This window comes from Argentina anserina, chromosome 6 (genome assembly GCF_933775445.1).
Source record: "Argentina anserina chromosome 6, drPotAnse1.1, whole genome shotgun sequence".
Classification (NCBI taxonomy): domain Eukaryota; kingdom Viridiplantae; phylum Streptophyta; class Magnoliopsida; order Rosales; family Rosaceae; genus Argentina; species Argentina anserina.
The window spans coordinates 24350726-24374341 of NC_065877.1; the positions used below are offsets into that span (position 1 = coordinate 24350726).

Genomic DNA, 23616 nt, shown 5'->3' on the forward strand with positions numbered 1-23616 from the left:
ATATATATATATATATATATATATGTATATATATATATATATTGCTTGTCATATGACCCCATTACAATATGATTCAGTACAGTAGACTAAAAATTGGGGTAGAAGTACAAAAGAATAATTACTGCATACATGCACTTATTAATGTGAAAATCCTCGAGTTCACGTACATTTGTAACATCTAACTCCTATATTAGCTTATCATATGGTAGTAACTGGAAAAGCACATAATAATATATTAGAAAAGAATATCAAGAATGAATATGAGACACCTGAACATGCTAAACAAAGGAGGGGATCTGAAACCCATCTCATTTCCAAATAAAAATAAAAATAGAGAGACTAAATTCAAAAGCGATCAAAACATGTATGATGCATCAGATAAGATGAGAAAAGACAACATACTTGAAAGAGGGAAAAATAACTATCAATATTCGGTTTACTGGTGTCTATAAAATACTATGTTAGTGTTTCAGGATGAAATAATTGTGTATTATTGAATGATATGGGGGCCTATATATAGGCATTACAAAACCACAATCCCGCAGGATTCGGAGTCCTAATCTATTTCGGAGATGCTAATCTATCTCCTAACAGGAAACCTATTAGGCTAAGACACACATAAGGGTAGAATAGTAATTCTCCCGGAACACTCCCCCTTGTGTCGCATGCCTAAGTTGCATGGTGCACACATCGTTGCCTCGGTAAAAACCTTGTCAAGCAAAATAAAAACCTCTTCGGTAAAAACAAAAGCATGATCGAAGGGAAAAAGAGCACAACGCACCGTCTACATTTGATAGCATCATGTGAGCTAGACTCCCCCTGATTAGTGCTATAATCATGGAGTACAAAGAACAACGTACACAACGTTCATTACATGCTTCTCAAACGTAGTCTTGGGCTAATGATTAACCATTAATCTAGCCACACATCCTTAGATCATCCATGCTATACTTAGCCAAACTTAGATCTTAGGAAACAAGATTGCATAACAACTCAAAACAAGAGTTTGCAATGAAAATCAGAATCTCGGATAGAATGACCTTCACTCACTTAAACGGCCATAACTTCTTCGTCAAAATAGGTATCAGCAAACCGTAAAATGTTCTGAAAAATAGACACCCGTGGCTTTCCAATGACATAAGGTTCACAACCTCATCCGATCGGAGCAGTTCATAATGCTCTGTCGAAGTTGACTGACTTGCAAATTTCCGGACAGGACTGTCCTACTTTGCTAAAACGGCCATAACTCACTCAATATGATAGCTATGAACGAAAGGTTGATGTTCCTGGAAAGTAGACACATAGACCTTTCCAACGGTACCAATTTTATCATATTTCATCGAGCAAGCTGTCCTGTACGTCTCATTGAAGTTGACCTACGAAACTGGACAGATTCTAATTTGTCACATTTAATGTGTCTTTCGCGAAAAGAATGGGGGAATGGACCAATGAATGACTGATTTTGGTCCAAGATGGAACCGTACGCATCCTCTACGCTACCAGTGTCGACTGCTACACCAAGGCGTACGTTGATGTTGCTGGAGCTGCTGGCGGCGTTGGTGTGGATAGGATTTGTGTTGGTTCACTAAGTGTAGAACTAAACCCATGTCAAAGAAGTAATGCAAGTCCAATGACAATGCATAGGCGCATAGTTAATCACGTCATAATGAAAGCAATAGTGTCCCAACAACACTAGAATGTATGAATGTATAGCTCATTGGATCTCTTCATCGTCTATACTTAGACGGAATAGAGAATCAAGAATTAGCTTCATATGAAAACATATGGGTATGAGTTCTTGCAACCGATTGTACTACGTTCTCTCGAACGTCGCAATCTGATTACATAAGCTCTCCGTAGTCTGGAGGCATTTAAAGTCCATCGGGCACTCTCATATCTGCGTCAAGATCCCTTTACAGATATTCTATGACCACTATCATATGCTGCAAATCAGTTTTCATGGACACTACTACTGATCAAGTAGCGGAAAGCAATTATGTCCATAACGAGAGAATATAACTCATCGTACTCAATACTAGGATAATGAGACAATCTTTGCGCCATAAGTCCTGCGTATATCGCATGACTTCATCTTTCTCATTACACTTACGAACAACGACCAACATAACAAGTCTAGTTCAGCCTGTATTGATTCTTTCCACTTCGGTCAAGTTGCTCATCGTTGATGCTTTACAACGGAATAAGAGCATAAGCGAATACATCATCAATCATGGGAGATCAATCCATTAAACACGCGCGCGCGCTGTATACGATCAATTCGTGAGATTTCTATTCTTCTCTAACATCAACAAAAGGAGTCTGTAGCGTCCCACAGAAACTTAGTTGATACACATGTTTAGAGAATATCTCTTGATTATGGGCTAAATACTTGTGCCTACGCACTTCGCTTCTTTCTGGTTTTGATTCCAGAGAATAATGGTCTCCCCCTCATCTAGGCAGGAGCCAAGACCGAAGCTATGACCCTTACTAGTCCATCTTTGCGTTTGCCGCCCTTGTTTTGTGGTGCAATGCCACGGGTGCCGACAACACCACAGTGTACGATGGTGCCATCGCCGGCTTCCTTCCCACTGTCAGGGATGGTGCCAACGGTGCTAGGACCAGGTCATATGAAATTCTCCCATATTCTGAGAGCTCCAACCTTACCGGCACATCACAGCATTTATGTGCGATCTCGTCACTTTCGCAATATCGGTAAAGTCATTGAGCATCGAATCTTTGACTTTCTGGAGGTCGATAATGCGTTGCACATTTGCTCACTTTGAGTAGTGCGGGATCTTAATGAGACATAGTGCCACACCACGTCAATTCCTGGCGTTAAAACCAGAATGGGAGCATTCCATATCTCCCCCTAACGACGGGAAGTATGTCTCATCAAAGTGACCGTCTGTTAATATCGCAGGATAGAGATCAACGGTTGTAGATTGGAAATAGCGGACAAGTGTTGGTGATTCATAAATCATAACCAACCAGAATACTTAATCGTTTCAAGTAGACCCCCATTTAGATAACTACAATAGAGGCACATAAACAACTTTAACCAAATAGGCGTTTAAGGAAAAGAACGTTGGGATCGTATCCAGTAACCATCTGGTACGCACTAAATGCTTGGCAAGTTGTGGGTCTAAAACGAATAAGTGTCGCTGCATGCAACATCATTACATATCTCCATGCAAAAATTGGCAGGTTAGTACCCATAACCAAGTCCGAGCTCTGCTAGATCGTGCAGTGAATGAACATGAGGAATACTATGTTCAACAACGATCCCAGTAGATATGCAAAACGAAATCATCAAAGTCGTGGAGGTGAACTCTCCAACGGTATCCAATCAAATAGATTTGAGAGGATGGGAAGGGTGGTGAGCCCTTAGTATGATGATCATAGCTAAAAAATTTAGCGAATGCAGCGTTTCTTGTGGAAAGCAAAGCGACGTGTGACCAACGCGTCGATGCTCTTAACCTATACCATAAAAATACCGAAAAATGTCTGTATTCGGTTGGATAGGGTCCACTAATGTCACCTTAAATACTTTGTAAGAATGGAATGTTCTCGGTTGGATCCTTAGAAAATAAGGATTTCCTTAAAATCTAGCAAAAGAACAAGTTTTGCAAAATGAGCGATTGGCATCAGAGATTGTCATGGAGGCATTAGAAGACACGGGAGGCATCATAAGCTCCTGTGAAGGAGGGGATGCCGCCACCGACGGCCTTAATGCCATGGAGCCGCCGAAATAGGCAGGCTCGGCCTCACCGTGCATGGCACGGATAGGCTCGGCCTCACCGTGTGGAGCATGGGTGAGGTGGTCCTCCAATCGCTTCGTGAACATGAAAAATAGATGATAATGTGAATTTCAAAGAACTCGAATCATCATATCTTGTTCAAAATGACCAAAAAACGATCATGTCAAAACAGAGAAGACAATAAAACCGAACCCATGATTCAAAGAATCTTGAGTTACATAAAGCTACTGCTGCAGGCAAACAAAACGATGTCTGCAGGCTAACAAAGCTACTGTCGAAGCTTGAAAAAGATACTGTCAATGAAATCTGACAGATTTATTCCTCTCCATTCTTAACACAAATATCAAAGACCAAAAAACGATCATGTCAAAATAGAGAAGACAGTAAAACCGAACCCATGATTCAAAGAATCTTGAGTTACATAAAGCTACTGCTGCAGGCAAATAAAACGATGTCTGCAGGCTAACAAAGCTACTGTCGAAGCTTGAAAAAGATACTGTCAATGAAATCTGACAGATTTATTCCTCTCCATTCTTAACCCAAATATCAAGATGAAAATCCATCATTGGCATGTATGGCCTTTAAAACTTAGCAAGGCACGAAGATATAGAACACAATCTCCACACGAGATCCGTAAAACAACTACTTGCGCCGTAGGACAGTGTGGGTGGTTACGCAATTAGCAAGACACTCGATTTCACGGCGGGACATTCTCAAAATGAAGATTAAGAGAGTCAACGACGCGGTGAACTTCTCTACACAATACGCCGTAGGATATTGTAAGAGAGGGGATTGAAACAAATGGCAATCCCATCGAATGTATCACATGGCAATAGAACTACATTCTTCAACTCAAGAGTTGGAAAAACATGGTATTGGAGCAGTTGAATACCAAACAATTTGGGTGGTAAAAACCATCCAATCGGTGCGGGTGGTCACCAATAATAATAAAATCATTTGAGCTATGAAACGACTTGGAGAAAACCGGAAAATTAACCGGAAAACCATGTCAAATTAACTCAAAACCGGGTGAGTTTTGGACTAGGAAAACATGGCAGCAAGAACTGCTGAGATATGCCGGAAAAATGACGAGAAACGACGAAAAAAAAACGTCAGAAGCCGGCGGTACCGATTGCCGAAAATCCGGCCGGCAGTGGCCGGACCTGGCCGGTATGGAGGCCATAACTTTAGGTCCGACAGGGAACGCCGTCCGGAACCGGATGGCGGTGCCGGAAACGCCGGAATATGGCCGGAAGGCGGCGAATACACTGGTAAAACGTCAAAAAAGTTCCGGAAACGCCGGAACAGTAACCGAGAAAAACGACGTCAATTTTGACGTTCCAAGGTCCATTTTCCAAATTTCAAAGTCCAAAATCACAATGTAGTGCTATTGGGGTCCCATGTAACCCAAAAGCGGCCAATTTAAAAACCACGTGAGTTGCAACGTTGACCATGCATGCTAAGCCAAGGCAAATAAAATTCTCACGAGTCAATCTTGTAAACAAGAAATACGAGAGATTTTATAGAATATGCCAATATTTAATACAACACAAACAAGCTTCCAATTCCAATAGACGACTTAAGCTAAAGTCGAGCAATAATCATGGCAATGCCAACGTCATACTTGAAAAATAGTAAGCAGAAGACATAGTCAAAATAGATTGACTAATCAAAAGTCTGTAGCAACAAAATCTTGCATATCGGATTGGGCGGAGCCTTAGCCTGAGGCTCAAAAATGTGCTTACTTGAGAATGGAAGAATGTTACGTTTCCATCTCCAAAATTCTCTCAAGAAATAGATACAGGTGCCAAAAATGGCATGCGTTTCTTTGATGTGGAGTATGCATCAAGGTCAACTCTAATAATACAACGTCATAGATGTCATTAAATCACTTTTAAGTGTGTCCCATAGAATTCGTTATTTTTGGGATCTTTTTGTCAGCATATAGTGCTGAATCAGAGTAATGAATCAACTCAAATAAATGAGTACGTAGACCTTGAGATTATCGTTTATAGACATGAGTTTAAGAAAACTCAAACATTCAAATAACAGTCGCGATGGCGACGCATCCATAAGAAACGAGGGTTGTATAGGTTTCAAATAATCGAAACTATTCAAGTATGTAACCGGAATTAGAAGGGTTGTGATGTATATGGTCACAAACTAATCGATGCATATCGGCAATTCTCATGATCGCACCCAAAACAGCGGTGCACTCAGGCGACCACACGAAATCGATATCTTCCTTTTTAAATAATAACGTGACTCCCCCAGGACCGTCACACGAAAAACGTCGACCAAGAGGGGAATCATATCCCTCTTTGGTCTCATCGGCGTTATAAGAAAGGCCGGAAAAGAAGACATGAAAAAGGCTAATAGCGCCCGATAATTTATATATATATCTTCAAAAGCAGCAACTTTAAGAAAAACATACTTGTTGGTCTGCCAAATAGACTGCATATAATTAAATTGCTCTACAAATCGATCGTCATGCATGAAGTTGCTTGTTGAATTTCTGTTTCGATCTTCGTCCGATGACATAAAAAAAATCTTGGGAGGATACGATGAAAATCCTATGTAGATGACAAAAGTATCGTCCATCTCGGCATGAATGTCATCACCATAGTACGACGAGTGATCACTTTCCTATGCAAGCACGTGAAACATAGTTAGAAAACGAAAACGTGCAAATAAACGATTTAATAAGCAATAGGAAAAGAAAAAAAGGAAAAAAAAAGAGAAATAGTTTAAATGCCCAGAATGGTAGAGAAGACAGGAGTAGCTTCTCTAGAGCGAAGAATTTGCTTGTGCAGTTCGCATTCATTGCGTATATATGCGGGAGGAGCAATTTTGAATCCTCTGATGCGGGATTTTTCGGGGCAAAAAGATGTTTTTGCGGAGCGAATGCGGAGGATACCTTGCGGGGCTGCGGAGGCTGCGTGCAGGGGCAGCAGGGGGGTCGCAGGGCAGCAGGGCCAGCAGGGGGGTCGCAGGGGCTGCAGGGCAGCAGGGGCCGCAGGGCAGAATCTGTGTGCGGGGCTGCATGCGGCTGCGATGCGGGGGCAACAGGGGTGCGTGCAGGGCTGCGTGCGTGCGTGCAGGGCTGCGTTGCGGGGGCTGCAGGGGCAGCATGCAGGGGCTGCGCGCGGGGCTGCAGGGCAGAATCTGCGTGCGGGGCTGCATGCGGCTGCGATGCGGGGGCAGCAGGGGTGCGTGCAGGGCTGCGTGCGGGGCTACGTGCGTGGCTGCGGGGGCAGCATGCAGGGGCAGCATGCATGGGCTGCAGAGGTAGCAGCGGGGGGGGGCTGCAGCGACGGCGAGCAGGGGCTGCGCCGACAAGGAACGTCGACGGGAAGATGTCGGAGGCCGGAGACGACGGTGGCCGGCGGTGGAGAAGAGAACAAATTTCTAGGGCTCTAAAAGTTCAGGGTTTTAGAGCAACGTGCTGATAACGTGTTTCAGGATGAAATAATTGTGTATTATTGAATGATATGTGGGCCTATATATAGGGATTACAAAACCACAATCCCGCAGGATTCGGAGTCCTAATCTATTACGGTGATGCTAATCTATCTCCTAACAGGAAACCTATCAGGCTAAGACACACATAAGGGTAGAATAGTAATTCTCCCGGAATAGTTAGACAATTGTTTCTCTACCACAAGCCTACCAAAAATAATCTTAAAATACGAGCAACTATCAGATTTGGGCATCAGATATCTATGAGATTCAAAACCACTATTATTTAAGGGCAGGGCCTAATAAGTTTCAGATGTTCGAAACCACCAGATTACTTTCATATCATCTAATCTTCATCAATGGAAATAGCCTTTCAATTCTATGTTTCTTTTACTGTAAAATAATAAGCGTATGTAAACAAAGTACAAATGTACTAGCTTCCAGTAATAACTCTGTTCAATTAGATAAGTAAACCATTTACAACTTATGTTAAAAATATATAAAGATGATTATGAATAAGTATGCCTTGTTTGTCTCCGCCAATGTAAGCACAGTTAATTGCCTCTGCTTTAGTGCTTGATTAGGGATCAATTGTGGAAGACGACCAACATTACCTATGATTCAGCATTGTCTTAGTTTCAGATATCCCATCACAATATGCTAAGAAGAAGTTTGAGTAAATAAATGACAAGAGAAATGGTTCTATAGGCATTTCGAAACAAAGTAATGAATCATGTTAGAATATTCAGCACAATGACTTCTAAAATCTATAGCCAACCAACAAGCAACTGAAGTTATTTTTAAAAGTGTTTTCAATCTATTACCTATGTTACTGTTAACTAACTGTTTTGAGTATATGAGCAGCAAACATGGAAGACAAAAGTAAAGTAGCAAATTCTATGAAAACATTACAGAATTCAGTTCTAGAACAATAAGGTAACAAAATTAATTACTTGAACATAAATAGCTAGTACTCCAAATCCAGCTTCAAGGGAAAAGCAAACTGAGGAAGAGTACATACCAAGACAGCATCCCACGAACAACATGAAGTACTGCAAAACCCAAATATTCTTTCTCATGGTGGATTTCACTCACTGATCTTCCCCAAGTGAATAACGAACCAAAACTACAGAAAAAACCTCAGACTTTCAAAACCCTCCTCTCACCTTCAAAAACCAAACCAAACTACTCTGAAGCCAAATATGAACTAGATGTTTGAAATTAAATGTCTTTAATAAGTGCAGACTATCGAAAGATGAGAGAGTAAGAGACATAATCTATGTTCAAAACAATAACTAGTTGAACTAAAAAAGAACTATGAATCAAGGGGAGAGAAGGGTTAGCTTACAAGCAGATCTGCATTGCTAAAAATCAAAGACGCGGAAGGGCTAGAGGCAGTTGGCGAAAAGGATGGTGTACAGATCGGCGTCGGACTCATGGAGACGATGGATAAATGGTCAGAGGTTTTGAGATGGCCGAAGGTGTAGACGAGTTTGACTAGATTAGACTTGAGGGCGCAGCCGATCTCGCCTTCCTCAAGCTGTTGGAAGACGTGGATCCATGAGTCGCGGGTGTAGAAGAAGAAGAAGAAAGAGGGGAGTAGCTTAGCCATGGTGGATATGGATCTAAGTATTTAAGAGAAAATTGGGATTGAAAATAGCCAAACAGATTCTTCTTTCCTTACATCTTCTTAGCACACACAACTTTTATTTGACGGACCCTGCAATTTTAACATAAAAAGAAAACATAAATTCAAGTTGTGAAAGTGGCGAAACTAAAAGGACGAACAACTGATTATTTGATTTTAAAAAATATTAAAATTGAGTTTATGTGGGTCCATAACTGATAGAGTTATGCATTGGGACAGAAACTCAAACAATTCATCCCCTCCCTCATTCCCAACCATCTTAATGCGATGGATTATGTAACTCTTGTGCTGTTAAACCTTGAAATTGGTCAGCATCACCATGTTTGCAACTAAACAACACAAACCGTCCCCATCTGACTAATATGGGTACGGATTTAGAGCCTGTCCCCAATGGGTCCGTGCTCATTGATCAGATTGCTAGTAGTGATTAGATTGGGGGTGCGCCGGTGGAGTTGAGGCTCACAAAGTTATCTTATCAAACGTTATCTCGCCACCCCATTATACATATATATTTTGAGCAAATCTGAAAGCTCGATCGAGCTTTTGTTGTGTTATTTGCTGTAGCATGTAGGGTATCAACCTTCTCTTACAATAATAGTTTATGTTCTTTATTTGTGGCTCATTACAGAATAATAAACTATGTATGTATGATTGATCGTTAATATCGAAAGGAGAGAGGTCGTCATGGCATAGGGACGCAGCCACATCCAGTGGTGGATCCTAGACGGGTGCTTAAGGAATGCTTGGAACCAATGACAGATCTAGAAATGTAATTTAGGAAGGGTTTGAAATTTGACCGAAAGCCAAAATTTGTTTTTGACAATGTGCACAAAAGATGAGATTCAACCAATGTACACAAAATACTATGTGATTCACACATTTGGATTGATTTTTTTACATTATTTGCATCAAAATACCTGTAAGCATATGTAACCGAGGGTAGATGGAAAGCAAACGCAGAAAGCCAGAAATCCAAATGGGAAAATCCCCAAGCATATGTAACCGATGCTTGCTGGAAGAGTGAAGGCCGCGCATAACTTCTTGGTGGAATGGTGGAGTGAACCCAATTCCAAGTGCGATCTATCACTCTTAAGAATTAAGTTTTAATTTTTAGGGTTAGGGATTTAATTATGGGTAAAAAAAAGGGTAAGAAGACACAGAGAGAGAAGAAGATGAAGAAAAGAAAAAAATGGATCATCCGTGTGAGATTGAAGGGGTTTGTGCGAGAGGAGATTAAGTGTGAGTTGTGTATGTGTAGGTGTTGTTAGGGGATTGAGTATGAGAGAGAGAGAGAGTAGGGGATGCTCCGATTAAAAAACAAATTATGAGAAATTACTTATTGGTACTATACCACATTTAACATAACTAAAAACTCACTTTTTATATTTTTTATACAAATTAGGATATAGACATAAACCCAAGCCCAAAAAATAAGTAGTACAAAACTGATTAATTAATTAATGCAAAAATATCTAAAATACATTTATCTTCGTGAAAATCACTAAATGTCACTCCTAGATCTAATAAATTTATCTCTCCTCATTTTTTAGTTTTTTTTTCCTGTAAATTTAAGTTTTCCGGCCAAATCACCGGCATTTTGGAGGTTAGCCAATATATAAAGTTGTTGCTTATGTCATGGGCTTTCATTTAAGTATCATATTGCATATGTTTTGAGAAATTTTGAAATTTCGAATTTTACTCACCAAAAACCACAATAGCAGTTAGTTTCTCAGTCGACAGTAACATGTACATTCCAAGTCGACAGTAGCAGTTAGTTTTTATAGTCGACAGTAGCAGTTAGTTTTTATAGTCGACAGTAGCAGTTAGTTTTTATAATCGACAATAACAGATAATTTTTTTCATTTATGGTAGCAAACACTATGAGTTAAAGAGAGGTAAAAAATACTTTATGACATGTGTCAACTTACCATTATTTGGTTATTATTTGTAAATTTTGGTCTTTATTTGTTATATTAAATTAAGTAATAAGTTATTTGTAAACTAAATTATTAAATAATGCTTTTAGTAATTTGTTAATAAAATTAATACAAAGAATCCGCCTGCCATAGCTAAACAAATACTGATCTGAGTAGCTTGACTAGCTTCTCATAGTGTTCTCAGTTCACTAACCTATATGGGAAGTCATCATCGAAAAAACCTTTTTGGGTCGAAGTCCGGCAAAACTTGCCAATTCAATCCCTATTTCAACTTCTTCCCTGATCAAAAGTTTCAATCCTTTCCTCAAAATCAAACCCGATGATCCAAACAACTACTGCGGCTTTCCTGGCCATACTCATCACCTGCTTCACCTTCCTCTATTCTCCGATCACCCCCAAATCCTCCTATCACTCCCTCTTCATCTCCGGTTCCCTCTCTTCCAACAACTCTATCTCCCGCCACCTCCACACCCTCACGCGCCGCCCCCACGTCGCCGGAAGCTCTGCAAACTCCGACGCCGCCGCATACGTCCTCTCCATCTTCACCTCCTCCAATCTCCAATCCCGCATCACCCCCTACCACGTGGCACTCACTTACCCCGTCTCCCGCTCCCTAACCCTAACTCCTTCACCTTCTTCACCACCCGTCCATTTCAACCTCCAACAAGAAACCTACCCCGGCGACCCCTACGCTGACGTGTCAGCCGAGGTCCTCCCCACTTTTCACGCTTTCGCCAAGTCCGGGGATGTTACCGGTGACGTGGTTTACGTCAACTACGGGAGGGTGGAGGACTACAAGACTCTTAAGAAAATGGGGGTCAACGTCTCTGGTGCAATTGTGTTGGCTAGGTACGTACTTTCTGTTATGAACAAAAAAATTTCGACACTTTATTTGCTACTTGTGTACTGTACAAAAATACATCTCCTATTTGATAAGGTTGAAGTCATTTGGAGATGGATTATAGATAATGTTTGGTCACAATAATATTGTGTTAACATGGCAAACATAACATGTATAACAAATGAATAATGTCGTAGGTATGGGGAAATTTATAGGGGGAGCATAGTGCAGATTGCTCAGGAGGAAGGGGCTGTTGGGGCATTGGTGTACTCGGATAGGAAAAACTACGGCGGAGGCCGCGGAGGGAGGTGGTTTCCGGAGGACAAGTGGCTACCGCCGAGTGGGGTACAGGTGGGGACGGTTTATAATGGGGTAGGAGACCCAACTACGCCGGGGTGGGCGAGTAGTGAAGAGTGTGAGAGGCTTTCCGATGAGGAAATGGACAAGGGTGGTGATTTGCCTTTGATACCTTCGCTGCCTATTTCTGGTGCTGATGGGGAGACTATATTGAGGGCTGTTGGAGGACGGGTGGCTGATGATGATTGGCAGGGGAGTGGGGATGCCCCAACTTATAGGGTTGGTCCAGGTCCTGGGGTTGTGCATCTTAGTTACAACGTAAGTCTCAATTGAACCAGGTGAAGCATTTTCATGTGTTTTTCTGTACTTGTATGCCTATGTTTGAACTTTGAAGTAGAACTCAATATACAGCAACTTTATGTATGTCCACTGATTCTGATGTTGGTTTTAGGGAAAGCAAGTTTTAGAAAAAATTGAGAATGTGATTGGTGTCATAGAAGGTGAAGAAGAACCTGATAGGTAAGTTTATTTTTCTGCAAGCAAAATTTCATCATTTAGTATTAACTATTAATCAGCACCGATTAGTCCACTACTATTAAGATGTCGAACTGCAACATGAAATTAGCTGGTACTCGTCATAATGTACATCTATGAATGAAAGGAACCGTATGTATGCAGATTTGTCATTCTAGGTAATCACCGTGATGCTTGGACATTTGGAGCGGTTGATCCAAATAGTGGCACTGCGGCACTGCTAGAGGTAATATTGGACTGAAATTTTTTAGCATCATCAAGTTCATGTGCTCAGCACAAACTTTGTTTGATGTGTGATGCAGATTGCTCAAAGATTGGGGAAGTTGCAGGAAAAAGGGTGGAAACCTCGACGCACCATTATCTTGTGCAATTGGGATGCTGAAGAATACGGCCTGGTCTCCCTCTCTAGCTTCCTGTCAGTATTTCTATTTGTATGTTTCTATGAGACTATGAACTGATGAATAATGTTGCAGATAGGATCAACTGAATGGGTAGAAGAAAATAGAGATATGCTAGCTTCGAAGGCAATTGCTTACTTGAATGTCGACAGTGCAGTACATGGGCCAGGATTTTGGGCTTCTGCCACTCCACAGCTTGACGAGCTTATTAAGAAAGCAGCTCAACAGGTATTGCAAAAATATATGGCTAGATATTCTCACACTAATATCACACCCCGGCCAGCTCAGTCATATGAGATTTGATTTTGAAGGTCGAAGATCCTGATAACTCATCACAAACTCTCTACCAAGCATGGGTTGGTTCAAGCAGTTCTCCCATAGTAAGAAATTGCTACAGAACTCTATAAAATCTATTTCTGTGTATGAGTATTACTGCAATTTAAGTCATTTGTGTCTGATAGATCAACTATTCAAGTCCTGGATAATTTGCACATTATAAATGTGGGAAGATATTTTTATGAAATGGATTTATAAAAGCTGTATTTTTCGTACAAAGGTTGGTAGATTGGGAAGTGGAAATTCTGATTTTGCAGCTTTTGTTCAATACATTGGAATTCCGTCAGCTGACATGACTTTCGGAAAAGGTAACAACACATTTGATGAGGCTGTTGCTCTTAACTTTCAACCATAATTGCTACTGCAACAATAGGAAGAATGGAATTCGTAACCTAATTACCATATAAATTACTTGTGAATCATTTTCGAATTACAGGATATCCGGTATACCATTCCATGTATGATGACTACGTATGGATGGAAAAATTTGGTGATCCTTTCTTTCATAGGCATGTTGCAGGTCTGCTTTAGTCTTTTCTCCTTCTTCAATCTCCAATGAAATTCTTATACTCTTCCAATCCAAAAACAATGTTACACTTTTACAGTGACAATGTAATATCAAGTTTCCCCACTGACTGTGCTTGTGATGAATACAGTGGCAAGTTTATGGGGTTTGATAGCTCTTTGGCTAGCAGATACAGAGCTTTTGCCTTTTGATTATACATCCTATGCGCTGGAGCTAGAGGTTAGGCAACACTATCTTTCTGTTAAACTTTTGAAAAATATGAAGCGTGTTACTACAAACTGTCAACATGAATATTGTTCTATGATATTGAATCTTGGTTGACAGAAATACATGAAAAATTTGGAAGTTGAGATCTCAGATTCGAACATAAACCTAGCTCCTCTATTCAAATCCATTGAGGAGCTTAAAATAGCGGCCACATTAATAAACAACCAGAGAAAGGTAATGATAGTATTTCTTAGGAATCTTAAGTGGCACTTCGTTTCACAAATGTTCTAAAATGGAAGCATAACTGTACAGGAAATAGAAGAAAACTATGTTCGGCCTTCAATGTCGAAAAAAAATTGTTTTAAGGTAAGAGAGGTGAATGACAGACTAATGATGGCAGAGCGTGCCTTTACAGATCAAGATGGACTGTTCGGAAGGTCATGGTATAAGCATTTGGTACGTATAGTTTCAACAGATGTTACTTTTCTTTTTTGTTCATATTTAATTTTGCAATATCTCTCATAATCAATTGGCTATTTGGCTTAGATAAGCCTCTGTCAATTTTTGGATTGTGATTAGTACGAAATGGACCAATTAGTGTAATGTTTTCACAGATTTATGGTCCCTCAACGAACGATGTCTATGGATCTAAATCATTCCCCGGAGTAGACGAAGCTGTTGCCAGGGCCAAGAGACTGAAGACAGCAGAGTCATGGAAATTTGTACAACACGAAGTTTGGAGAGTCGCTCGAGCTGTGAGACATGCAACAAAAGTCATCAATGGTGAATTGACATGAGATGGCTAATTGCAGACTGAAATACCACGGCTATCAACTTCAAATGTAAACTTGTTGTATAGTGTTATTATCAGACATTTATTTTGTTTTTTAGCTAGTACAAATAAATGCCACCTTGAAAGATGACTGTCCCCGTCGTTCTTGACGGTTCAGGGATCCTCAACTGACAATTCTTTGCTCAAGCGGCGCCGTATGATTCCAATTCAAACAAGGAGTTCGCAGGTGAACAACACCATGCAGTTTTCTCAGTTCTTTATGTCTTATCAGTTTTTTTTACACCCAGGGCCTAGGTAAGGTCTCCTATTCACGTATCATGGGCAGCAAACCAAATCAATCTGTGATATCACTACAAATTATAAGCAATATAGGACTGATATATATTCACGGTATCTAGCTAAAAATGATCTCACTCTGCCTAAACAAATTAAGAAGATATGTCCGGAGTGTAAAGTTTCCAACAAAGCTTCGTCAGACACCACAAAAATGCCAAAACTTTGTTGTAAAATGACTAAAATCCACTTGCTCAATCTGTCTTCCAGGTCGTCAGCAGCCACTAGCCAGTAGTCACCATAAAACTGGTTTTTGTTGAGAGGATTAAGAGACAAAGTTATCATAGGCTGCTTTGGACTAGCCTCAAAGCTTAAGCTTCATTGTGATCTTCCTCTCTTTCTAGTTCAATCTGGTCCAAGAAACAGATTGAAGTAGAAAGAGAGCCTAGTTTTTGTTGTCTTCTTCTTCTTCTTGTGGCTGTAGGATTTCCCAAACAGATTTGGATACAAGACAGAGAACCCAAAACGGGGAAAAGTGTTTGGTGATTAAGTTGTGGAACTTGAGTCGTTTGGTAAGATGTGAGTGGCTTTTCTGAAAGTAAAGATGGAAGAGTTTGTTGCTAGCAGTTGGGGAAGAGAATTCGTTGCTGGAGGGTTTGGAGGTATTGCTGGTATAATCTCAGGGCACCCACTTGACACTCTTAGAATCATGCAACAGAGTTCAAAAACTGGTTCTGCTTTCAGCATTCTTCGCAATGTCGTCGCCACAGAAGGCCCGACTGCTCTCTATAGAGGCATAGCTGCTCCTTTGGCCTCCATCACATTCCAGGTTTCTATTTTCACATTGTCCTTTTTCCTCGGTTTGATTCTTAATGCATAATAATCCCAATTTCTTTGTTGAAATGTGTGAGTTTGCTCACAAGTTCTCTGTTCATTTCATTGCAGAGTGCCATGGTTTTCCAGACATATGCTATTCTGTCAAGAGCTTTTGATCCATCGGTTTCTCCTAAAGACCCTCCTTCTTACAGGGGTGTTGCACTAGGAGGATTTGGCGCTGGTGCTGTGCAGAGTTTAATGATCACCCCAGTAGAACTCGTAAAGATCCGTCTTCAGCTGCAAACCAAGACGCAAAAAGGCCCCATAGATGTTGCCAGAAGCATAATGAAAGCAGAAGGGCTAAAAGGAATGTATAGAGGCTTAACCATCACCATGCTAAGGGATGCACCAGCTCATGCTATCTACTTCTCTACTTATGAGTACATGAAAGAGCAGCTTCATCTGGGATGTAGAAAGACTGGCGAAGAGAGCTTGCACACTACGTTGGTGGCTGGAGGACTAGCAGGAGTAGCTAGCTGGATCAGTTGTTATCCCTTAGATGTTGTAAAAACAAGATTGCAGGCTCAATCCATGTACCCTCTACCGAAATACACCGGAATTGTTGATTGCTTCCGGAAGAGTGTGACAGAGGACGGGCACGGCGTGCTGTGGCGAGGACTAGGAACTGCGGTTTCTAGAGCATTTCTTGTGAATGGGGCTATCTTTGCAGCTTATGAACTTGCTATGAAGTGCATAGGCAGCAGAGGAAGCGTGGTTCTAGCAGATAACGCTGTCTTGTAAAAACATGCGTTCTGCAAAATGAAGAAGTTCAATTGAGACCAAACAACAAAAGGAAGGGTTCAATTGCATTTGCAGCCATTGTGAATATGTGATATAGATATTTAGTAACAATGTAAAGCCAGGAAATGTATGATAGGCAATAAGCCTTGGTGGCTTGTTGCATATTCTGTTTATTTACACCTAGAATGTACATTTCTTAAATCAAAAGGATGATTCTCTTATTCAGGGGAACTGTAAAACAGTAAATTAGTGTGAAGGTGATATACCACTCAAGTCTCATACAAATTAGTTTTCACAAGAATAATGACATCTCTGGATTGATATAATTATTAGCAATATGACTGATTGAACTTGGAACCGAAAGGATGTGTTGTGAGGTCACTCTGCCTAACCAAAACAAAAAATAAAAGTGTGATTTGTAAACTTGCCAGAACCAATCCCAATCCCCAAAGCAATGGGCACACAAGTTCCAAAACTTATGCGCAGAAAACCCACTAAAGCCTCAGTCACATGAAAGCATCACCACCACTAGTCCCGTAGGAGTTTCATGTTTCATCATCACCATCTTCTTGCCTCAGCCAACCACTGAACCTGGGTTTGGTTTAGATTGGTTGTTTCTGTAAGACACAAATTTACTTTGTTTGGTTAACACTAGGATTAGAGCACCCAAGAGAGTTTTTATGTATATATGTTAATTAACTGCCACCTGTCGGGGCATCATTTGGTCCATTTGGCTGGTTATCACTGCTTATAGGCAGCTGCAAAAATCCCCACACAAAATGGAGAAGACGGTGGCTTTTGTTTCGGAGCGTTCGTGAAATAGGAGAGAAAAGAGTTGATTTTTGGTCGGTGAGGAAAAGGATTGAAGAAAGAAGAAAGATCCAATCTTTCGTGTCTTGTTATCGCTGTTATTGCAGAAAGTGAAAGAATTTGTTACAAAGAAGAAAACCCAGAAAGGATAGATCCAACTTCATTAGCCCCCCTGTAGAATCAGACATATTTCAGTCTCTAAGTTATTGGTTTTGATCAGAAGAGAAAGGAGTTGGTGGAATTTGAGTGAATGGAAAAATGGATTTCTGGCCGGAGTTTCTTGCGAGTAGTTGGGGAAGAGAATTTGTGGCAGGAGGCTTTGGAGGCATTGCAGGTATAATATCTGGGTATCCACTTGATACAGTTAGAATCTTGCAGCAGAATTCAAAGGGTGGCTCTGCCTGTAACATTCTTCGCAATGTCATCTCTAAAGAAGGCCCTACCGCCCTTTACAAGGGCATGGCTGCCCCCTTGGCTTCCATCACATTTCAGGTTCTATATATTTCCAGTCTAGTTTTTCCTTTATTGGTTTATTGTATGAGTTGCTTGGATTCATTTTAGTGTGTTCTTATTGTTGTGTACTTGTGTTCCCACATACCCTTCATCTTGCTTCAAATAAATATGCAATATTTCTCAAGTTATTTTAAGTTTTAAGGATATTCTGGTCTGTACAATATGCTTAAGCAAACAAATCTGTTTAATTTATTCTATCCTGAGTAATCTTCTTATAATGACTCACCTCCTAATAGCACTTGTGTGTTTAAAATGAATTTTAGTGTGATACGAGAGTGCGTGGTGACTTGGTGGTGATGGTACGTTTAATCAATATTGTGATCTTTTGGAAATGATGATGGAAAATTGGAAACTGCTTTTTGTTATTTCTTTGGAAGGGTCACCATCTATAGAGATCATACATTAAACAACACAGATCCCTTGCTTTCTGATAATTATGCTTGCTCAAAAGCATAGTGACAAACCTTACACTATTGCGTGGGACTGTTTAGCATTGATCTCATGTTCAAAAATTTCATACTTGTGACACTATTGATCCATTTAGTTCCTTTCTCACAAAGCCTTGAGAGGCACATGATGGTGTTCTGGAGAAAATTCTTGTTTTGATGGTAATGAATAATTTCAACTTCCGTAGGCTACAGCGTTAGAATTTCTCTGCGACTCTAACATAAACAATCATATGAAACTTAGAAGCCAAGAAAACCATGTCTTTATATTCTTTTATTTTCTATGAAAATTGATCACAAACTATATATTGCTGCAATTGCAGAATGCTATGGTTTTCCAGTCATACGCCATTCTCTCTCGGGTTCTCGATACATCGCTGTCGACTAAAGATCCTCCTTCTTACAAAGGTGTTGCTCTAGGAGGATTCGGCGCAGGTGCTTTGCAGAGTCTAATCCTCAGCCCAGTAGAACTCATAAAAATCCGGCTGCAACTGCAAACCAGAATACAAAAAGGCCCCAGGGAAGTTGCCAAAAGCATAATGAAAGCAGAAGGGTTCAGAGGACTATTTAGAGGCCTCGGCATTACTATTCTCAGGGATGCACCAGCTCATGGTTTGTACTTTTGGACTTACGAGTATACGAGAGAGCAGCTGCATCCTGGCTGTAGAAAATCCGGTGAAGAAAGCTTACACACAATGTTGATAGCGGGAGGGCTAGCAGGAGTAGCTAGCTGGATTTCTTGTTATCCCTTGGATGTGGTTAAGACCAGATTACAGGCTCAATCTACTTACCCTCCAAAATATACAGGCATAGTCGATTGCTTCAGGAAGAGCGTGAGAGAGGACGGTTATGCAGTGCTGTGGCGGGGGCTAGGAACTGCGGTTTCTAGAGCATTTCTGGTGAATGGGGCTATTTTTGCTGCTTATGAGATTGCTCTGAGGTGCCTTTTCAGCAATGGAAGCATTGCAGAAGAGAATGTGATGCCTGCAAGAGAATGAATTTACCTGCAGCCAGTTAAATTGTCATACAATTTTTTTAGCTACAGAACCCATTTATGAGCAAGAACCTTGTGTGATCGACACCATTATTTTTGCTGCACAACTTGACTTTTTTACCAAGGGATTTCATACTGAAATTAAAATGGATAATTCAACCACATCCTAGTAATTGATAGTAATATTTTTATAAGATCCATGAATTGTCCATTGCAATACTCCAATTTATGGCATCTCACAAATCACAATCTCACCAGATCTACTCTGATGTTACCGGTTTTCTCTCCCCACATGAAATGGAGTGAATATAACCAGATAGAGGCCAAAACAAGTTCCCCTCCATAATTGTTTTTCCAAACAGACCATATGCCGAGTAACAGAGAATATAGATATCTCCAATAGCTCCAGGTTCATACCATTCTCCTTTGTCCCCTGACCTTTTCCATAATGGTCTGGGAAAGCAGACGAAGATGAGTTTCACAGCAATTTACTTCAATACCTAACAAAGATCTAAATTCTTCACACTTCTTTTTTATTGCGTATAACCTGTATAAAACCATTGTTACAGTAGGCAAGACCTGATGTCTACAAGAATTCTCCTCTGCCATGGCAACTCCATTCGGTTCCTATATCTGCCCGAGGCCAAATCTCCCTCCAATCTAAACCACAAAAAGCGTACACATCTAGTTCCTAAGCGTCAGCTCCTTTGAAACTATGACTACTATATCGCCATTCACTAAAAGTGTCCTCAACTACATCAGCTTTCAGGATTCAGTAGCCAAAATCTTTAAACGTAGACGACAACTGAAAGATAAAAACTTAAAGATGAACAACAGTGTTATTCTCAACCATATCAGTAATTTGATCAAAACTTGGTGCAATACAAAGGTTCATGCTAACAAGTTTGCAGATTAGACAAAGAAAGTTAAAGACACTGACTATGTATACCCCTCCAGACCATGCTACAAAAGTAAAACACAACACACACACACACCCATTATGCATTAACAAGTTAAACACCAACCAAAGAAAGAAAGAAAGAAAGAGAGAAAAGAGAGCTATTGACATTCCTAGCAAAGACCATCAAACACCTCCACGCCCAAACTCTTCGATTCTGTCCTCGCCGATACTCATACCCGCCATCATACCCGACAACCCGGAGCTCGTCTCCACCAGCACATCCGGGTCATTATAATTCCTCACAACATCAACAATGCCCCTCACCCGCTTATACGGATCCGCCGACCCAAAAACATCCGACCCTATAAACACTCCATCACATCCTAACTGCATCACCAGCCCAACGTCAGCCGGCGTCACAATCCCCCCGGAGGCAAATTGCACCACCGGCAGCCGCCCCATTTGCTTCGTCTGCGCCACCAGATCGTACGGCGCCGCAATGCTCTTAGCAAACGCGAACACTTCGTCGTCGTCCATGTTGTTCAGCATTCTTATCTGGCTCATGATGGCCCGGACGTTACGGACCGTCCGGGCCACATTGCCCGACCCGGATAAATCTCCCTGGGTCCGGATCAACGCTGCCCCTTCCCGGATTCTCCTCAGCGCGTCGCCGAGATTCTCGGCGCCGCCGACGAAGGGGCAGCGGAAATTGTGCTTGTTGACGTAATGATCCTCGTCGGCGACGGCGAGGTACTCGCTCTCGTCGATGTAGTCGATTCCGATGGCCTCGAGGATCTGGGCCTCGGCGAAATGGCCGACGCGGGATCTGGCCATGACGGGGACGGAGACGGCCCGTTTGATGTCCTTGACGAGGGAGGGATCGAACATGCGGAGATTGCCGGCGGAGTGGGGCAGGTCGGAGACGATGACGGAGCAGGCGCCGGCGTCCTCGGCGAGCTTGGCTTGGTCGGGGTTGGTGACTTCGACGATGGCGCCGCCGCGGAGCATTTGAGCGAGGCCGACCTTGAGGCTGTAGGGGTTCTTGATCTTGGCGTCGGTGACTGCGCCGCTGGTGTAGATGGTGACCGCGCCGTCTTGGGATGTCATGGTTGTGGAAATGGTTGGAGATTGAGAGATGAGTTTTCTGGTAAATTTTGGGGTGGAAAATTTGGTGGGATTGAGTTTAAATCCGGGGAGGTGGGAATGGTGTAGAGAAATCTAGAGATGAAAAATGAGGGCTGGTAGGTTCTTGAAGTTTCGGTGGGAGTTGATTATGGTCGGTGGGAAATTTCGGTTCCGTTCTATGCTTGCCAAAGATCAAAGGCATCTTTGCATGGTGTCCTTTTGTCATGTGTGTGTCTATTTTCCCCCGTTAATTAATTCTTAATACATTTTTTTCTTAGGGAAAATTATTTAGTATTAGACAACCTTTCAATTAACTAAAAATTTATTTTTTATATTTAGGACATAAGCTTAGGGTTGGACTTTATGACACCGAAAAAACCGAAATCGGTCATAACCGAACCGCACCGAAATTGAGAAACCAAAACCGAAAAGAATCATTGCGTCGGTGTCGGAACCAAACCGAACCGAGTGATTGATGTCGGTTATCAGTTATATGCTTTTAAAAAACCGATAAAAACCGAACCGAACCGAGAATCGGGTGTTAAGGTTATAATTGTATTTGGTGAACATATATAATCGGGTGCTTATGCAAAGAATATATTTAGTAATAAATATATACATGCAGAGATATGTGATTTTGATTTTTGTATGTGTACAATCATGCATGCATAGATCTAATATAATGCTTGAGGGTTTTGTCAACTAGCCCTCATGTTAAGACAAGTCTGGACGTCTAATGACGAAGCTCAGGAGGTTTAATGTGTATTTTAGTTAACTTGTGTTTCAACGAAGTACAATGTATTTGTTTAATTAATATTTGAGTTATTGATTATTCATTTGGTGAATGTAACTTAATTGAAGTATTGAACTTGTACCTTACTCATTCACTTTTAATCTTTTTATTTTCATTACTCAAGTATGAAATGTCAATAAAGATATTAGGTTTTGTAACCGAAATGAAACCGAAACCGAACTGAATTATAGGTTAACCGAAACCGCGGTTTTTATATATATTTTTCGGTTTCGGTTTTGAAAAATATGAAACTGAGAGTTCGGTGTCAGTTTTCGGTTAATACTCATAAACCGAACCGTTGGCACCGAGTCCAGCCCTACATAAGCTCAAGGCCAAAGAATAGGTAAAACAAAACTGATTAATTAATTAATACAAAAATATCTAAAATACCCTTATTTTTGTGAAAATTACCAAATGTCACTCATAGATCTGACAAATTTATCTCTCCTCATTTTTTTGTTTTTTTTTTCTGGAAAATTTAAGTTTTCCGGTCAACCACCGGCAATTTGAAGGTGAACCAATATATAAAATTGTTCCTTATGTCATGGGCTTTCATTTGAGTATTATATTTTATTTGAGTATTATATTGCATATGTTTTGAGAAATTTTGAATTTTGCTCACCAATAACCACATTAGCAGTTAGTTTTTTAGTCAACAGTAGCAGGTACCTTTCAAGTCAACAGTAGGAGATACCTTCCAAGTCGACAGTAACAGTTAGATTCATAGTCAATAGTAGCATGTACCTTCCAATTCGACAGTAGCATGTGTCTTCCAAGTCGACAGTAGCAGCTAGTTTTTAACTCGACAATAGCAGTTAGTTTTTATAGTCGACAATAACATTTAGTTTTTATAACTGATAGTAGCAGATAACCTTTCTATTGATAGTAGCAAACATTATGAGTCAAAAAGGGGTAAAAAATGTAAAATATTTTATGATATGTGGCAACTTCCCATCATTTGGTCCGTATTTGTAAATTTTGGTCCTTATTTGCTTTATCAAATTAAGTAGTGAGTTATTTGTAAACTAAATTGTTGTCAAGTACTTTTGAGTAATTTGCTAATTTTTTATCAAAACTAGGTATTTCCTTATACTAATTCTGAAGACAGAATATGATACTTCTAAAGTTCTAGTATTGGTAATAGTTTAAATATTATTTATCGAGATCGTATTAGTCGAGAAGTAAAAATATATATATCGAGGATATATCGATAAATATTGAATTTATCTGAGATATTTATTTTTAATAAAATATAATATATTTATAAACTTATACTTTAAATGAGTATTAAATAAGCTAAGAAAACGGTATCAAGAAACAATTACTTGATTTTTTAATGATTTAAATACATGAACAACACCAAATAATAAAAGAAAAAGGTGTATAAGAATGATTAGTTAGGTTTTGAAA

General features: G+C 40.5%; 4 protein-coding genes across 4 annotated transcripts; 3 read left to right on the forward strand and 1 right to left on the reverse strand.

The window, feature by feature from the left end:
- Positions 1–11029: 11029 nt before the first annotated feature.
- Positions 11030–14968, forward strand: LOC126801091 (probable glutamate carboxypeptidase LAMP1). Its single transcript, XM_050528549.1, has 13 exons — positions 11030–11651; positions 11841–12258; positions 12392–12459; positions 12619–12700; positions 12777–12869; positions 12948–13100; positions 13184–13252; positions 13429–13516; positions 13645–13728; positions 13865–13953; positions 14059–14175; positions 14254–14397; positions 14556–14968. Exons 1-13 carry the CDS (start codon positions 11122–11124, stop codon positions 14736–14738), a joined length of 2118 nt encoding a protein of 705 aa, XP_050384506.1. The 5' UTR covers positions 11030–11121; the 3' UTR covers positions 14739–14968.
- A 220-nt stretch (positions 14969–15188) lies between these two features.
- Positions 15189–16845, forward strand: LOC126801106 (mitochondrial arginine transporter BAC2-like). The gene is made up of 2 exons (XM_050528565.1): positions 15189–15836; positions 15953–16845. Exons 1-2 carry the CDS (start codon positions 15612–15614, stop codon positions 16622–16624), a joined length of 897 nt encoding a protein of 298 aa, XP_050384522.1. The 5' UTR covers positions 15189–15611; the 3' UTR covers positions 16625–16845.
- A 634-nt stretch (positions 16846–17479) lies between these two features.
- Positions 17480–19511, forward strand: LOC126801105 (mitochondrial arginine transporter BAC2-like). The gene is made up of 2 exons (XM_050528564.1): positions 17480–17926; positions 18717–19511. Exons 1-2 carry the CDS (start codon positions 17693–17695, stop codon positions 19389–19391), a joined length of 909 nt encoding a protein of 302 aa, XP_050384521.1. The 5' UTR covers positions 17480–17692; the 3' UTR covers positions 19392–19511.
- Positions 19512–20226: 715 nt separating this feature from the next.
- On the reverse strand, positions 20227–21598 carry LOC126801104 (pyridoxal 5'-phosphate synthase-like subunit PDX1.2). Its single transcript, XM_050528563.1, has one exon. It carries the CDS (start codon positions 21393–21395, stop codon positions 20472–20474), a length of 924 nt encoding a protein of 307 aa, XP_050384520.1. The 5' UTR covers positions 21396–21598; the 3' UTR covers positions 20227–20471.
- Between the last annotated feature and the right edge of the window lie 2018 nt (positions 21599–23616).

Coding starts and splice junctions, on each gene's coding strand:
- LOC126801091 (XM_050528549.1), top strand. CDS start 11,122: ATGATCCAAACAACTACTGCGGCTTTCCTGGCCATACTCATCACCTGC. Junction 11,652..11,840: donor GGTGCAATTGTGTTGGCTAG/GTACGTACTTTC, acceptor ATAATGTCGTAG/GTATGGGGAAATTTATAGGG. Junction 13,729..13,864: donor CTTTCATAGGCATGTTGCAG/GTCTGCTTTAGT, acceptor TGATGAATACAG/TGGCAAGTTTATGGGGTTTG.
- LOC126801105 (XM_050528564.1), top strand. CDS start 17,693: ATGGATTTCTGGCCGGAGTTTCTTGCGAGTAGTTGGGGAAGAGAATTT. Junction 17,927..18,716: donor TGGCTTCCATCACATTTCAG/GTTCTATATATT, acceptor CTGCAATTGCAG/AATGCTATGGTTTTCCAGTC.
- LOC126801106 (XM_050528565.1), top strand. CDS start 15,612: ATGGAAGAGTTTGTTGCTAGCAGTTGGGGAAGAGAATTCGTTGCTGGA. Junction 15,837..15,952: donor TGGCCTCCATCACATTCCAG/GTTTCTATTTTC, acceptor ATTTCATTGCAG/AGTGCCATGGTTTTCCAGAC.
- LOC126801104 (XM_050528563.1), bottom strand. CDS start 21,395: ATGACATCCCAAGACGGCGCGGTCACCATCTACACCAGCGGCGCAGTC.